The sequence below is a fragment of the Achroia grisella genome, unplaced genomic scaffold (assembly GCF_030625045.1).
Source record: "Achroia grisella isolate CSIRO2021 unplaced genomic scaffold, CSIRO_AGI_Agris_v1 utg821, whole genome shotgun sequence".
NCBI classification, from domain to species: Eukaryota; Metazoa; Arthropoda; class Insecta; order Lepidoptera; family Pyralidae; genus Achroia; species Achroia grisella.
Genome location: NW_026713035.1, coordinates 2,369,497 through 2,383,413, shown reverse-complemented (window position 1 = coordinate 2,383,413; position 13,917 = coordinate 2,369,497). Strand labels below are relative to the sequence as shown.

Genomic DNA, 13,917 nt, shown 5'->3' with positions numbered 1-13,917 from the left:
TTAAATAAAACAATAGAAAATATACATTGAATGTTTAATATTAGTAAAGTAATTACCTACTTAAGTTCATTAGGTAATTACAAACAACTTAATCTATATTTACTTATACTTAACTAGGTAGGTACATTGTTTAATAATTGAACTTACTCAACATTATACGAAAAAATTAAAACAAAACTGTCATCCTTTAAATGTCACATGCAATTTATGACAAGTACATTTAAAATAAATGTCTTAACAAACTTTTCGATACTTCATTCTACACACATAAGTAAATACACAAAAATCGCTCACTAACTGTGAAAAAATATATTTTACCAAACACACAAAGTTAAGTACTAAATCGGGGCATATATATATGAATTTAATAACATTCATAATAAATATAAAAACTCTGAAAAACAGGAACTTGAAGTATGTGAGTAATACCAAACATAGTACGAGTATGTTCTATTTTTAGTTTGATATCTAAAAAATTATAAAACTATTGAAATAAAGCATACTGACAGTTACTTTAGGGCATTATTGCGTACAAAGAAACGCTGTCAACGGTATTAAATTACTCCAGTATCAAGGTTAAAAATTCTGTTTTGTGTTTATTTGACTATAAGGAGAAAACTTATTTATGATGATTATATAAGACAGAGATACATTAGAAACTGCTGGAAAATATAAACTTATAATAATACTTTTGAAAATGTACAATATTATCCTTATAGTTATTATTCGTCGTATACAGATTTTACAAAAATATTTAGCCTTAGATGCTATCAATAGAGGTAATTGGACAATAAACTAGAAATTTTATGTAAATATATTTTAGTTCATATTAAGTATCACATGTAAACCTAGTGCCGTTGTTAACTTTTTGTTTGAAATATTCACAACCAGGTACGGTTACGATGAGTTCTGAATCTGGATATTTATTTTTGTGTAATTTATTAACATTGACTACGTAACTACATTGGTAGTCAAGCTCGTAAATCTCGAACGTCGTTTCCTGAAAGAAAAGTTTGGTTCAAAATTATTATTATTAGTATTTTAATATTACTTCATTTAAATTTATTGGAATGTATTTCCATCCTCAATTTTGTCAGCTTACTTCAGCGTGCTTACGAATTACATTGACAAACTGAGACATATTCTTTTCTTTTAAAAATATTACGTGTAATCTAATTGTTATTAGTATTGGATACTATACCAATACAAATATCGTAATAAGTACAATACCGTGAAAAAGATATTTTATATCTTTATTCCATTTATATTGGAAATTTCTATAGCATGGTAACACTGAAAAGTACAAATACGTTTAAACTGCAACTAACTTCATTGTAATGTCATTATTTGAATTAATAGTAGGGTCTTTTGGCGCCTCGCGTATCTATACTATTCTTATATTATGTATATGTCCTTAACTAATATGTTATTATGTAGATACTTTAGATTATTAGTACCGAAATGACACCTCAGTTTACCTAAATTTCTTTAAGAAAACATTCTAGAAAATAAACAAATTCTATAACAATTTGATATTATGTTTACTGACCAGTTACCGTACCTATTAAATAAATTTACTGTAAAATACAGTAGTGTATAATGGTATTATTACCGTAATGTGATGAAATGTGATACCTTCTAAGAATCGATTATAATTAAAGCGTCCACAGACGGCTCTACAGTGGTTACTGATATAGGTACAGTTGTAGATAGTAGGTAGGTAACGCCCTACAAGATTCTTCCGTGGCCCTGTGTGTAGGCAAGGCAAATCGTCAGTCAGAAATATAGTAATAAAATTACGATTTGACTCACACCATACGAATAAGATCGCTACCGATTTAAGGGTACTATAGATTTTATATAGTAATACGGTATTAGTAGTGTCTATCTCGATTTTAATTATTTGTACTTACCTCAGTTGTTGCTGAAAAATCTTTTTTGGCATTTTTTGGATTATGACATTTCTGTGTTCTCCAGTACACGTAATATCTATGAAGTAAAACGAAATGCATTAATAAATAGATACTTAACGATATTAAATACAAATAAATGCATGCTATGCACTGAGAAAGCATATGGAGAAACTAAAATGCATTTCGAGAGATAACACTAAGTGTAAATAATATTATGCATCGTCAAATACAATGATGGTATTAATCATCGGAGCGGAAAATGTGCAATAAAATAACAGAAAGTCCCAGATAGTAATACGTTACCTGTGGCTAGCAATCCTATTCAACCGAATTAAAAAAAAGAGGATATTCACAACTCGACTGTATTTTTTTTACCACAGAACTTTTTTTTAGATGAAACAATTTTGAATCTTTTTTACTTCAAAGGTAGTTCAGTAGGTAGCTTATCATGTTGGAATCTCAATATATTTAATCAAGATATGACCAGTATTTTTAAGTTATTCTTTATAATACCTACAACTACAATTTACGTGATTTCGTGGCCTGATCACGCATATTATAGAAATAATAATATCTATACGCCTATTACCTACTTACCTATTATAACTACACATATGTCAATGTCAACAGTAAAAATGTATTAGACTAAAATCCATGAAAGAACAGTAAAAACATTATTTAATTGAAAGATATCTATGAGAAACAAAAATACCACTTAGGTATTCTATATTTTAAAAACTGACATAGAGTGATAAAGAAATCGGCTACAAATCTGTAATCTGAAAGAAATATGTAAATAAATGTATTTACTTTCCACGCTCTTCATTATTGTTGACGGCATTGTCCCATGAGATTTTCGCCTTTAGTTTATGATTGTTCCACACCACTTTATGTAGTTTCAATCCCTTTATTTTTCTGTCACGTTTACGTAGCAACTGTGCCGGGGAATCTAAAAATAATTATATTCATAATTTTATCGGGTGGCCACACAAGCAGGTGCTTTATCTGTCCTGTCATCCGTTTAAATCTAGGGTTTAATACCTGTTCACGCATTTAATAGGGTGACATTGAAGAGTCATTTATAAAATAGGACACACTTAAAATACTTTCTAAATAAAGTGGCTATTATGTTAGACGTATATTACATATTCTCACGACTATTCTCAGAAATGGGATAGACAGTACGAATATATTTTCGACTGTCTATATTTTGTTGAACGTAAAACGATTGCATTTCTCTGAGCATATTTTAATTCAATGTGTTCGTGGTTAAACCTACAATCTTATCTTTCATTAATTGGGTTTGTTATCGGTATTTTTCATCTCCGGAGAGTCAGTTAAAAACTTAACTTGACACAAAGTTCTTGGAGATGACTAGAGTCGATCTTACGCCTTTTGACGTCTTAAAGTCGAGGTATTAAACCACTCGACAATACTCTCAACAGTATTGGGATGTTGCATAAAGTTCACCAGATAATAGAATAACAAAAGAATGAAATACATATTTCACCTTGTTTCTGATTGTAATTGTTAGAACCAGTGGTGTTATAGAATACTGCTGCTTTGTCGCTACGCAACTTGCCGAGACCAAACTGGCTGATTGTTTGCACTTGCAAAAAGTACATGGAGTTCGCTTGTAAATCCTTTATTTCTATGGACGTCTGATCCTGTAACAATTTGTATTGCTTTATGAAACCTTGCAGTATGCATTTGAATGCATAGCAATAGGCTCCAGAGGCCGTAGTTAAGATTCTAATTTATCAATATTTATTTAGATAAAAGACCGCATACATATATTTTAAACATGTAGATATATTGCATAGCAATATCTCAATGTCACTTGTAATAGAATTACACACTTACAATTATTTGAATACTGATTGATAATTCATGAATTAAATGTAATTAATATGATTTATATTATTCAAATACATTTATAACAGATAAAATACCGATTTTTTACTTTATAACTTTCTTGCTATCCCACGAGAAACCGGAGTGACGATAATGTAAAATATACATATGTAAAGTTAGAGCAAGCTACTAGATTTAAATAATACTATAGATGTATATTATACCTTAGGAACTGTTTGATGATTGACAAGTACAGAGTCCAGCTCTCCACCGACGCCTCTAGCTCTTCGACTCCAGAATACTTTATAGCGCATAACAGGTAAATCAGATTTAGGTTCTTTCCATTCCAATCGTATGGTAAATGTGCCTTAAAAAAATGAGTAAGCATTAAAATTTATCACATCATATGTCAATATCAATATATAGTATGTAGCTAGATACCACATTTGTAATTATAGCTATGAAACATTATTTCGTAATAACTCTGCTAACTATTTACTTATAAATTTGAAAATAATATTAATGAATCTTCTTATCTGATCGCATACTATATGAATCATAATAGAAATGAACTACAGTTGTGAGAATTAAACAACAAAGTATTTGAAGTACCATTTTCAGACTTTAGCGGCTTTACTTTCAGCTTTTTTGGTGGAGGGGGTGGTCTAGGTCCTCTACGTGGTGTAAATGGAGCACTAGGTAATGAGAACCCTCGTGTCCCTGCTCCACTGACTGCTGCCACACGGAATCGATACCAACGACCTGGCTTTAGTAAGTTTCGAAGCGACGCTTTTGTTCTGTAAGGAATTAATTTTACTTAATGAAAATGAAATTGTTTTAATCAATATTTGTAATTCTTATATTTTAAATATTAAATAGAAAATCCACTTGTATTTACTAAATTATGGGCAAAACGCCCAACTATTATAATGTTCCTTGCTTAAAAGTACTAGGTTTCAAACTTTTATATCATAGAAAGGACCTAGACTTAACTAATATTAATATTTGCCAATATGAAAAATTTTAATAAAACTTATTAAAAATTTTTTAAACATCAATTTGAAGACCACAATGTAGGCGCTGGTCACAGATCGCTGAATATGGATGAATACAAATAGGATCGACTACCTAATTAAAACCAGTTAATCTTTAATTTACACAAACAATGTAATAACTGTATACATAAGCATATTACGATATCGTTATAAGCATTAGGTTATCAGACAACTGAAGCTGTGATATCACGAGAGTTAAACTGTTTATATGTTACGTCACGTTATTGTTATGAACTCCGTTACGGTACAATGCACGCGTAACGTTTGAGGAAGTCACGTAGTAGAAAGTAGATAATTCTTTTTTGTAATCAATATTCTTATTAAGGCAGTCTTGTGATCAGATCTTTGATGCAGACATACTCGTACATCAGGAATATATATATTGTAACGCTGATTTAAGATACTGTAATACCGTTGTCCGCTAATTGTAAAAGCATTCGTGCGAGATAAATTCGCCTTCAGCCTTTGAATGTGCTTGGCTACTCATATCGAAGTCTTATCTTACTGTACCGTCACAATGTTCTGTCGTTGCAACAACAAATCCGTTGATCTCGGAGAGTTTATCAATTGTAATATCTTTGGCTTTAGTAATAGATAACAATACTGTGATAACAATCAATAGGATTATGGGGACTTAATCTGGATAACTTTACCGTAAATATTTTATATATGAGTATAAAATCATATAAAAGTCTCACTTATTTGTCCTCAATAATAAATTCCACTGTCCAAGTCTTGACTCTTCATATTTCGGTCCCAAATGATGTTGTTCTTCTAATAGATACAAGGTTCTCCCTGGTACAGCTCGGGCAGCATCTCCAACGCCATCTGACCATTTGATAAGAACTGATCGTTTCTTCTCTTTGGCTTTGTCCATCACTGGTAAAGCTGGAAGCCCTGCATGGAAAAATAAAAAAAAAAAATTAAATAGATTGTGTAGTTAATAAGACGACAGACAAAGCTTTCTTTTTGAAAGTATATGTTAAAGGATTTGTCTTTGGATTGCAGACTTATACATCAAATTGTGTACCTAGTTACCTGGCAAAGTCAGCAGATCAACAGGCTCATTACAAGTAGAGCCGCATGTATGTCGACAGCAGCGTTGGGTGCCATCGCATTGAGAGTCGCTGTTGCAAGCCTCCACGCACGCTGCTTCCCATTTAGGTGTATCCTTTGCAGGACATGTCCCTGGCTTTTCTTCCTGTAGTTTGCATTGTGATCGACACTGATGCGGAAAAGTAATAATGAGTTTCATACAGAAATAGATCACACATAGATAGAAAACAATATGATTGCAATGATATTGCTCGTTCCAAATACTCTTTAGCTATCAATTTCGTTATTTACGTAAAACTTTCATTAACCTAAATTACTATATCTACAGAACTAACTATTGAAATATGAAATATAAAATTTAATATGTGGCGGTATTTGTACTTCATATTATTTTGCGATTTTACGAAATCCTTTTTGGTATTTTTATTCATTTTTAAATTATACCAAAACAGAATAGAACAAATATTAAATTAAGAATAAATATAATATCTGCCGATATAAAGAATATTAACTTTTTAAAATATAAGTATTTTTTTGTAAAATTAAATTCGCTTGAAACGTAATGTGAAAACAGTACATAAATAAGCAACTAACCTATAACAATACATTCATTTCACATTTGATTTCATTTGATGACGAGAACTAAGTTGATATACGTAAGCATTCACGTGTCGATTATGACAAGTATGTGAGAACCACGCACTTGAGACTGGGAAATAACAAAACATATTCAACATTCTAAAAATAGCTGCTGTTGATTGGAAATAGAAGGAAAAAAAATCCAAAGAAAGATTCAAAGACTAAGGCTAATAGGTACATAGAATAACACAGATCTCAATGACATTATTTCTTAAAAAGTAAACAAAGAATTTTACGAAGCTTCTAAAAGAACGAATATTAGTATTTAAAGAAATTGTTTTTCTCGTCTTGTTTAATTTTTAAATATGAGTATAAAAAATAGACCAACAGGACTTTATTAAATTGAGTTATTGACAAAAGTGGCTACATTTATATTGTAGTATAGTTAAAATTTTTCTTTGGATAATTCTTAGGTTATACAAAATATATTATTTGTAAAAATATCTGTGTATATTGTTGCTAAGTTGTATAAAACATAAATAAGGTGTTTAAATTAAATAACTACATTTAATTTCAGGCCATTATTAGCCATTTTTGAAGTACGTATTGGAGCCACTTTGTAAGAAAGCGAAGTAATTACCAAATTATTCATTTACTCCTTCGACAAATTACTTTTGCTCTCGTAATATTACTATCGCATGTCTACTTTATGTCCACAATGCGTGACATTGTCGGCATAAATATTAATACATTACATATAACAAAACGAGTAAAATTTATTTGCAATAAAAAATGCCTTTCCCTATATAGAATACGGTAGTTGCACATAGAATTATTACATATTACATTGGCGTAAACGAAGAATATTTGGGTCCTACACGTATCGTTCGCCTTCTGGAATCGTATATATAGTGAATTTTAATAATGGTTTCTTACTACATTACAAACTAAATCTTTACCTCCTGTTTTCTCGAGAAATTCACGAAATCTTTTTTTAGCGGATAGCGAATTAATGAAAGGAAACTATAATCAAAATTTCAAGTTAGATCTGAAAGGTCTGGTCTGCTCTAATAGACTAGCTTGTAATTTTCATTTATCTATTGTAGATAACATTTAGACTATATGAAGTATGTGAACGAACTCGTAAGCACTGCTAAGTTATATTTGTTTCATTTACTTTGCAAGTAGTTGTACTTGTTTGGTCAAGCTTTGTTACTGTTTCATTAACTTGATTAGCATCCGTAAGTATATTAGGCTAAAGAAAGGTTTCTTTGAAATTGCATGAATCACAGTAGAAATGAAGACTTGCATAGCACATTTAAATGGAACACTGACAGACAAGAAATGACCCTTAACTCTATAATGGCTAAGTTCAATGTGCGTCAGATCAATGATGTTTGTTGTAGTATCATTGAAGCCGTATTATTCGTGTCTTAAGTGCCACTAAAAATAAGTTAGCATTAGCATTGAGTGAGTAAGGCAACTGTTTAATTTAGTACATGGAAGGGATATTTTGCTTATAGAGAGAGCAGCAATTTCATGAATTCGCTCACTGCATAACTAGATATTTGTTATCCCAATAGATAAAAAAAAACTATTTCAATTACCTATCAATTCTATACTACATTAGAATCCTGCTTATTTGAAATATTCAAATTATTTCATAAAACTGCATCATGAGTCTAATATTGACGTGTTGCTAACACAATAAATGACTCCTATACAGTAAAATAAAAGAGGAATAGATATCTAGAATCTTTTATCTATTAATAAAATGTAGGTATTTTGAATATTAATTACAAACGAAAACTATTACTAGTTTTTCATATGTCCAATTGTTTTTGCTGTGCTTCTTCTTCAATTCTTTCATTATAGGTATGTACTTTAAAGATATTCTAATTACCGTACCCGCCAATATAATGTATCAATTCCCGTTGGATTTCGAGTAATTCATATAAATTTAGTATAAAACTTGTATAAAATATATATTTAATTATACTTTGCGCTTCGTCCTCGAGATTAGTACTAAATATGTATAACAACATGTAGTAACGCACAAGTGACACCGCTTTTGCACTATTGTTGAGAGGGTACTTTCTTTTTTTTTTTGTAGGTGGATTGTTAACTTGGTTACTTCATTTAAGTTTCCGTTCATTAAGTTTAGAGTGAAATATAGAGCTATAAATAATAATAAAATCACAGTTGAACGTATCGTAAACCAATTATATAATAGTTTGGTTTTTATTTTGTTATATACATAAGTATATCTTAAGCTATTAAATATACGTAAGCTTTTAAAATAATAATAATTATCATCAGTTATTTTGAAACTTTGTGATCGTTTCTTGTTTTATTTAATCTGTAATTTAATAAATTATGCACACAGAATGTTATAATAGTTTTCTCATTGAATATTTTTCTGGTCGAACTCTCAAAGTCTACATGTTGTTATATATATTTAGTACTAATCTCGAGGACGAAGCGCAAAGTATAATTAATGATTAAACGAACTTACCTAAGTGAAGTTCTATCATAATTATACGAAGCGCTTCGTCCGAAGAGATTAGTATATATTCCCGCCCTACCCAATGTAATTTTTATGCCCATCATAATAACACCAAAAAATATTTCAATGAGCAAATTAAATCTTCAAAGGATATTTCACTCTAAACTTAATGAACGGAAACTTAAATGAAGTAACCAAGTTAACAATACACCTACAAAAAAAAAAGGAGGTAACCTCTCAACAATAGTGCAAAAGCGGTGTCACTTGTGCGTTACTACATGTTGTTATATATATTTAGTACTAATCTCTTTGGACGAAGCGCTTTGTATAATTATGATAGAACTTCACTTAGGTAAGTTCGTTTAATCATTAATTATTGATAACGGGAAACCCTTTACAATATAATAATTCGAAATATTGCGTATATAACTTATACAAGCAACATTTAAATTCCTGGAAATAAAGAGTAAAAATGCATGCCAGTTTGCCCCGTATCTACGGTAGACCGATAATTTTATTTCTCTTGATGGCTTCTATAAACTTTTTTTTATTTCAGCATGTGTGTAATGATATTTTTTACAAAAATAATAAATTTCAAGAAGTTCCTAATGTAATTATTTCTATGATTAGTTAATGAGTGGTAATTCGTTACTAACATTAACAATAAATAAATAATACATGCTGATATTTCTATAAACTACACTACCATACATACGTAGTACTACATACGTAGATATAAAACAAAAGATTTAATTATAAACCTAGATTGAATCAAAACTGCATTTTAAATTGATCGATGTTAAATACGAGCGGAGAATATTATTCATCTCATCGTAAATAAATTGACAGATTCAATTATCACTCCGATAACTTGCTAACCGCAACGTTTATATTCTACCCCCTACTCTAGTATAAACATGTATTTTAATATAATTGTATCGAACTCACCTTACTTCTAGTTTCCTTATTAACATCAATACACATAAGATCACATCGGGCTTTCGATAACGAATTCGATTGATGTTTCGAGAATCTTCTTATCCGTGACAAAACCATAGGCGCCATCATTAAAAATATCACCACCATTAAAATCTTTACTTGCATTTTGAATGTCATTTTCACTTAAAACAACGCACACAGTTCAGTAAAAAAATATCTTCACAAATTAAACATTTCTACTAATAAAATTATGATAGGTTAGTATTGTTTCACTGATATTTTTTCATACACCTGTATGTGTTATAAGCTAATAATTACCTAGTTTGAGTACAAAACGTTTGAAGAAGCGATTTTTATTGTATCAGTGTTAAAATCAAATTAAAAAGTAAATTAACATAGGCATGGAAAGGTCGCAATGAATATAGTTTAGTTGTATATAGGTTATCGAAATTTGATAAGTGACATTGCACACTGTCTGTATTGCAAAAGTAAAATTATTATAATTAAAACAAATTCAGATAATATGGATACCTCAGATGTCCAATGACGTATTTATAAAGACTGATACTATGCGACCGATTAACAAACCAATTCTAAGTTACTATTTCCATTAAATTTTTTAACTTATATGGGTCCACTTACTAATTGATTTTTTTTATAAAAACACCTTAAAAACTTTTTATTATATTTTAGATATTTGTTGAATTTAAATTGCACACATCTGAATAAAATCCTAAAGTTTTATACAGTCATCTACAATTTTAATAATGTACGTATGATTTCTTTTAATAATGTAAATTTAATAATTAGCTAAATAGGCAGTTAATAAACATTTTTTTTAAATATCTAAATTTGTTGGTATATTGAAGGAATAATAAATAATTCCGTAAGTTTTTAAATAATATTATAATTTATAACACACACAAATAGATAACAGATGAAAAAAATAGTTTAATACTTTTTAAACTGACGTATAAATCGTAGTCACCCTAACGTGTCATTGACCCCTAACATTCGGAGTCGAAATCAGATTTGACAGACTGCGAGCGCTTGGCTCGACCCGCGCGGTTCGACTGCGCGTACGCATCGTATCCACTCAGTTCGTGCCTTGGCTTCATTAATGCACATCGATGATGCTTTCCTGCCTGTGTCGATGACGGAAAGCTGCTTTTACCGAGTCAGTTTCCTAATTAAAAAATGTACATCGTCTTCCTGCATTCAATCGACATTCCATCTTGTTTATTATTGTTGTATATGTAAACGACAGACAAAATTACACCCTAATGGATGTGAGACACGAAATGTTTTTATTTGTAATGCATGTCGAGTTGCAACTATTTAGGTGTATTTTTTTTCTTCGCTTCACTGTTTACTTCATTTTGACCTATATTAACATTTTATTTAGTTACCTACTTACTTAGTTCGACGATTAACTTGAGCTTACAGATAAAGGTAACCTTTGGAAATACCAACTTTATGATATATATAGATGGAGCAACACCTTCTTGTTGCGCTAATGTTGATCTAACGTACATGGAACAGAATGGACGGATGACAGAGTGAAGTACAACATTATGCATGACAAATAGACATCATTTTTTCCATGTTGATAAATTCAATAAGAGAGAAGAGGAACTGCTCAATCGACGTGGAGCACCGTATGGGATTTTTTTGTGTGTTTGGAAGGCCAATAAACTGACAGCCTACCTGATGTTAACCGATACTAATATACATGAACAACACTAGAGTCATTAGTTATTTGACACCGTAATATCTCTCATACGTCGTTATCTAGAGATCTACGATCCATCGTTTATTTCATTTTTCAACCGAAAAACATCTTACGAAGCAAGCTCCTTGGCGGCTCAAATAGTAACAATAATAATCCTGATTACAATATTACAACTATTACCAACAATAATGTCATAATTTCTGACTGATTTTTTACTTCAGCGATATAAATGTTGAATTAAATGATAGTATCTTTAGATGTTCCCGAGTTTCAATGTGAAGATGTTGAGATGGCCGAATCGAATCCTATGTAACCAAACAAATACTATTAAATAATAATAAAGAAATCTTAAAGAAAGCAATCAGCCTATGCTAAATTGTTCAAACATTGTTATTTAACTAAATTAAATACAAATATTTGACATCCGTATCCGCAGTCTCTGTTTCCTGTTTTTCAGCTGCGAGTTGACAATGAACATTGTCGAAAATCTACATCATATATACTAATACAGGTATTGATATGTTCGCGAAAATTTAAAGATAACATTACAGTAATACTGACATGTATACTAGAATTTATCTAGTTAATTAGGGGTGGAAGATATTCTATTTAATAGTTAAATTGAGTAAATAATTTCGTTATTTTATTTACCGTGACTATTTACTCTATCGTCTGTTTACTGATTATTGACAGTGAATTAAATGTTTAACTGCTTAATTCCGCTATTGAATTTACGGCCCAACCCTTCAGTATTTAATACAAACGCAGTCTTCTAATATTGCGACAGAAACATTAATTAAAGTCTTGAAGGGCATCCGGTGCGTATGCGCAGCAAGCAATCAACCGGTCGTTGAATCCTCAGCATCTTTGTGAGCAATTTATCTTCGCCATATTTTTTTTGTTTATAAAGGACTAAACAGCTAATTAGAAAGGGTATTCTCGTACATTTCTCAGAAGTGTTGTGAAGGGATAAGGTTAGAGATTCTTTGAGCAACGGACTTGCAAAAAAAAACTATGCCGTCAGATTATTTTGAAATATAACCATTGACCCATTTAAATGTAACTTAATATATATTGGATATTACGATTGAAATCCCTTGGTTTCCTTTTTAATATTATTTTGTTATGTTTCCTAACAAATATTTCTTTTTATTGACTGGAATGGAGAACAAGCTGATGGAATATCTGGTGGATATAGCAACAGTTTTTATTATGGATTAGCTATTCCCGCGACTTAGTCCGCGTGGAATTTAACTTTATTGTTCTAAAATAAAAAAAATATTCTAAAATAAAAGTAGCCTAAGTTACTCCTTATTACATCAGCTACCTGCCAAAAAAAGTCCCGTCAAAATCAGTCGATCATTTCAGAGATAAGCCGGAACACAGATCGACAGACAGATAGACAAAAATTATAAAAATAAAATTTTGGTATATGTACCGTATATTCATGTGCATGTAGTAAAAAATGGTTATTTCTATTACAAACAGACACTCTAATTTTATTTATATGTATAGATGTATAGATGAAAATGGTATGGTGCACCGCCTGTGCTATTGTCGCGAAATTATCTGAAATTCATCATTCTAAGGGGACCGCGTGTAGGTGGACCTTACATGGTACATTGTTAGCAACGAGGCTGCTACTTCTGATTGCTAACAATCCCTTTTGCTTTTTTTACAGTGAGGAAAATTCTTCATATCACACGCCGGAGAGCCGAGGAGGGAGTATGTGGGATTACTCCTATAGTAACCGTTTGCCTATAACATGAATAACATAACACCATGGTTATCACAAAGTACTAGTAATGTATGTGATACGTTTATGCTATGTGTTTCCGAGGACTGAAATATTACAGCTTTATACCCAGTAAGTTCAAAACAAGAACATAGTTTACAAAATTAAACAGCATATTTGGTAGCAGAAGATATAGATGTAAAGATCACACGAGAGATTTTATACCAAGTTTATACAAAGTTTTGTGTTCAATGAGAACAGTGTGAATGTGAGTAACCAAAAATAATTCAAGATTCAAATATTTTGCAATCAAATTCATTTAAATACTATTATGTGTGAGACTACCCACATGTTTAATAGAATATTACTATATCAAATATATATCAAAGTAAGAAGCCGTAATTTGACAAGTATGATGAATTAGTCGTTAAGTAATAATTTATAATAGAGAGCAACTTACTTTAATCATTTCTCATTGATCATAAACATATATAAATAATGCATCTCTGTGAACGTTCAGATAAAAAGTCTCAATAGAATCTTGATTG

General features: G+C 30.6%; 1 protein-coding gene across 1 annotated transcript; it reads right to left on the bottom strand.

The window, feature by feature from the left end:
• Positions 1 to 20: 20 nt before the first annotated feature.
• LOC131852002 (anosmin-1) lies at positions 21 to 10,209 on the bottom strand. The gene is made up of 9 exons (XM_059202569.1): positions 9,912 to 10,209; positions 5,861 to 6,047; positions 5,521 to 5,719; positions 4,380 to 4,564; positions 3,992 to 4,134; positions 3,424 to 3,580; positions 2,724 to 2,862; positions 1,914 to 1,989; positions 21 to 1,000 (listed from the first exon to the last, which is right to left on the bottom strand). The coding sequence occupies exons 1-9, from the start codon at positions 10,077 to 10,079 to the stop codon at positions 830 to 832; spliced, it is 1,425 nt and encodes a 474-aa protein (XP_059058552.1). The 5' UTR covers positions 10,080 to 10,209; the 3' UTR covers positions 21 to 829.
• Between the last annotated feature and the right edge of the window lie 3,708 nt (positions 10,210 to 13,917).

Excerpts from the sequence above, each read along its gene's own strand:
- LOC131852002 (XM_059202569.1), bottom strand. The coding sequence starts at position 10,079 with ATGACATTCAAAATGCAAGTAAAGATTTTAATGGTGGTGATATTTTTA. Across the intron at positions 4,135-4,379 it reads GCCGCTAAAGTCTGAAAATG|GCACATTTACCATACGATTG; the intron begins GTACTTCAAATA and ends CATTTTTTTAAG. Across the intron at positions 1,001-1,913 it reads ATTTTTCAGCAACAACTGAG|GAAACGACGTTCGAGATTTA; the intron begins GTAAGTACAAAT and ends CTTTTCTTTCAG.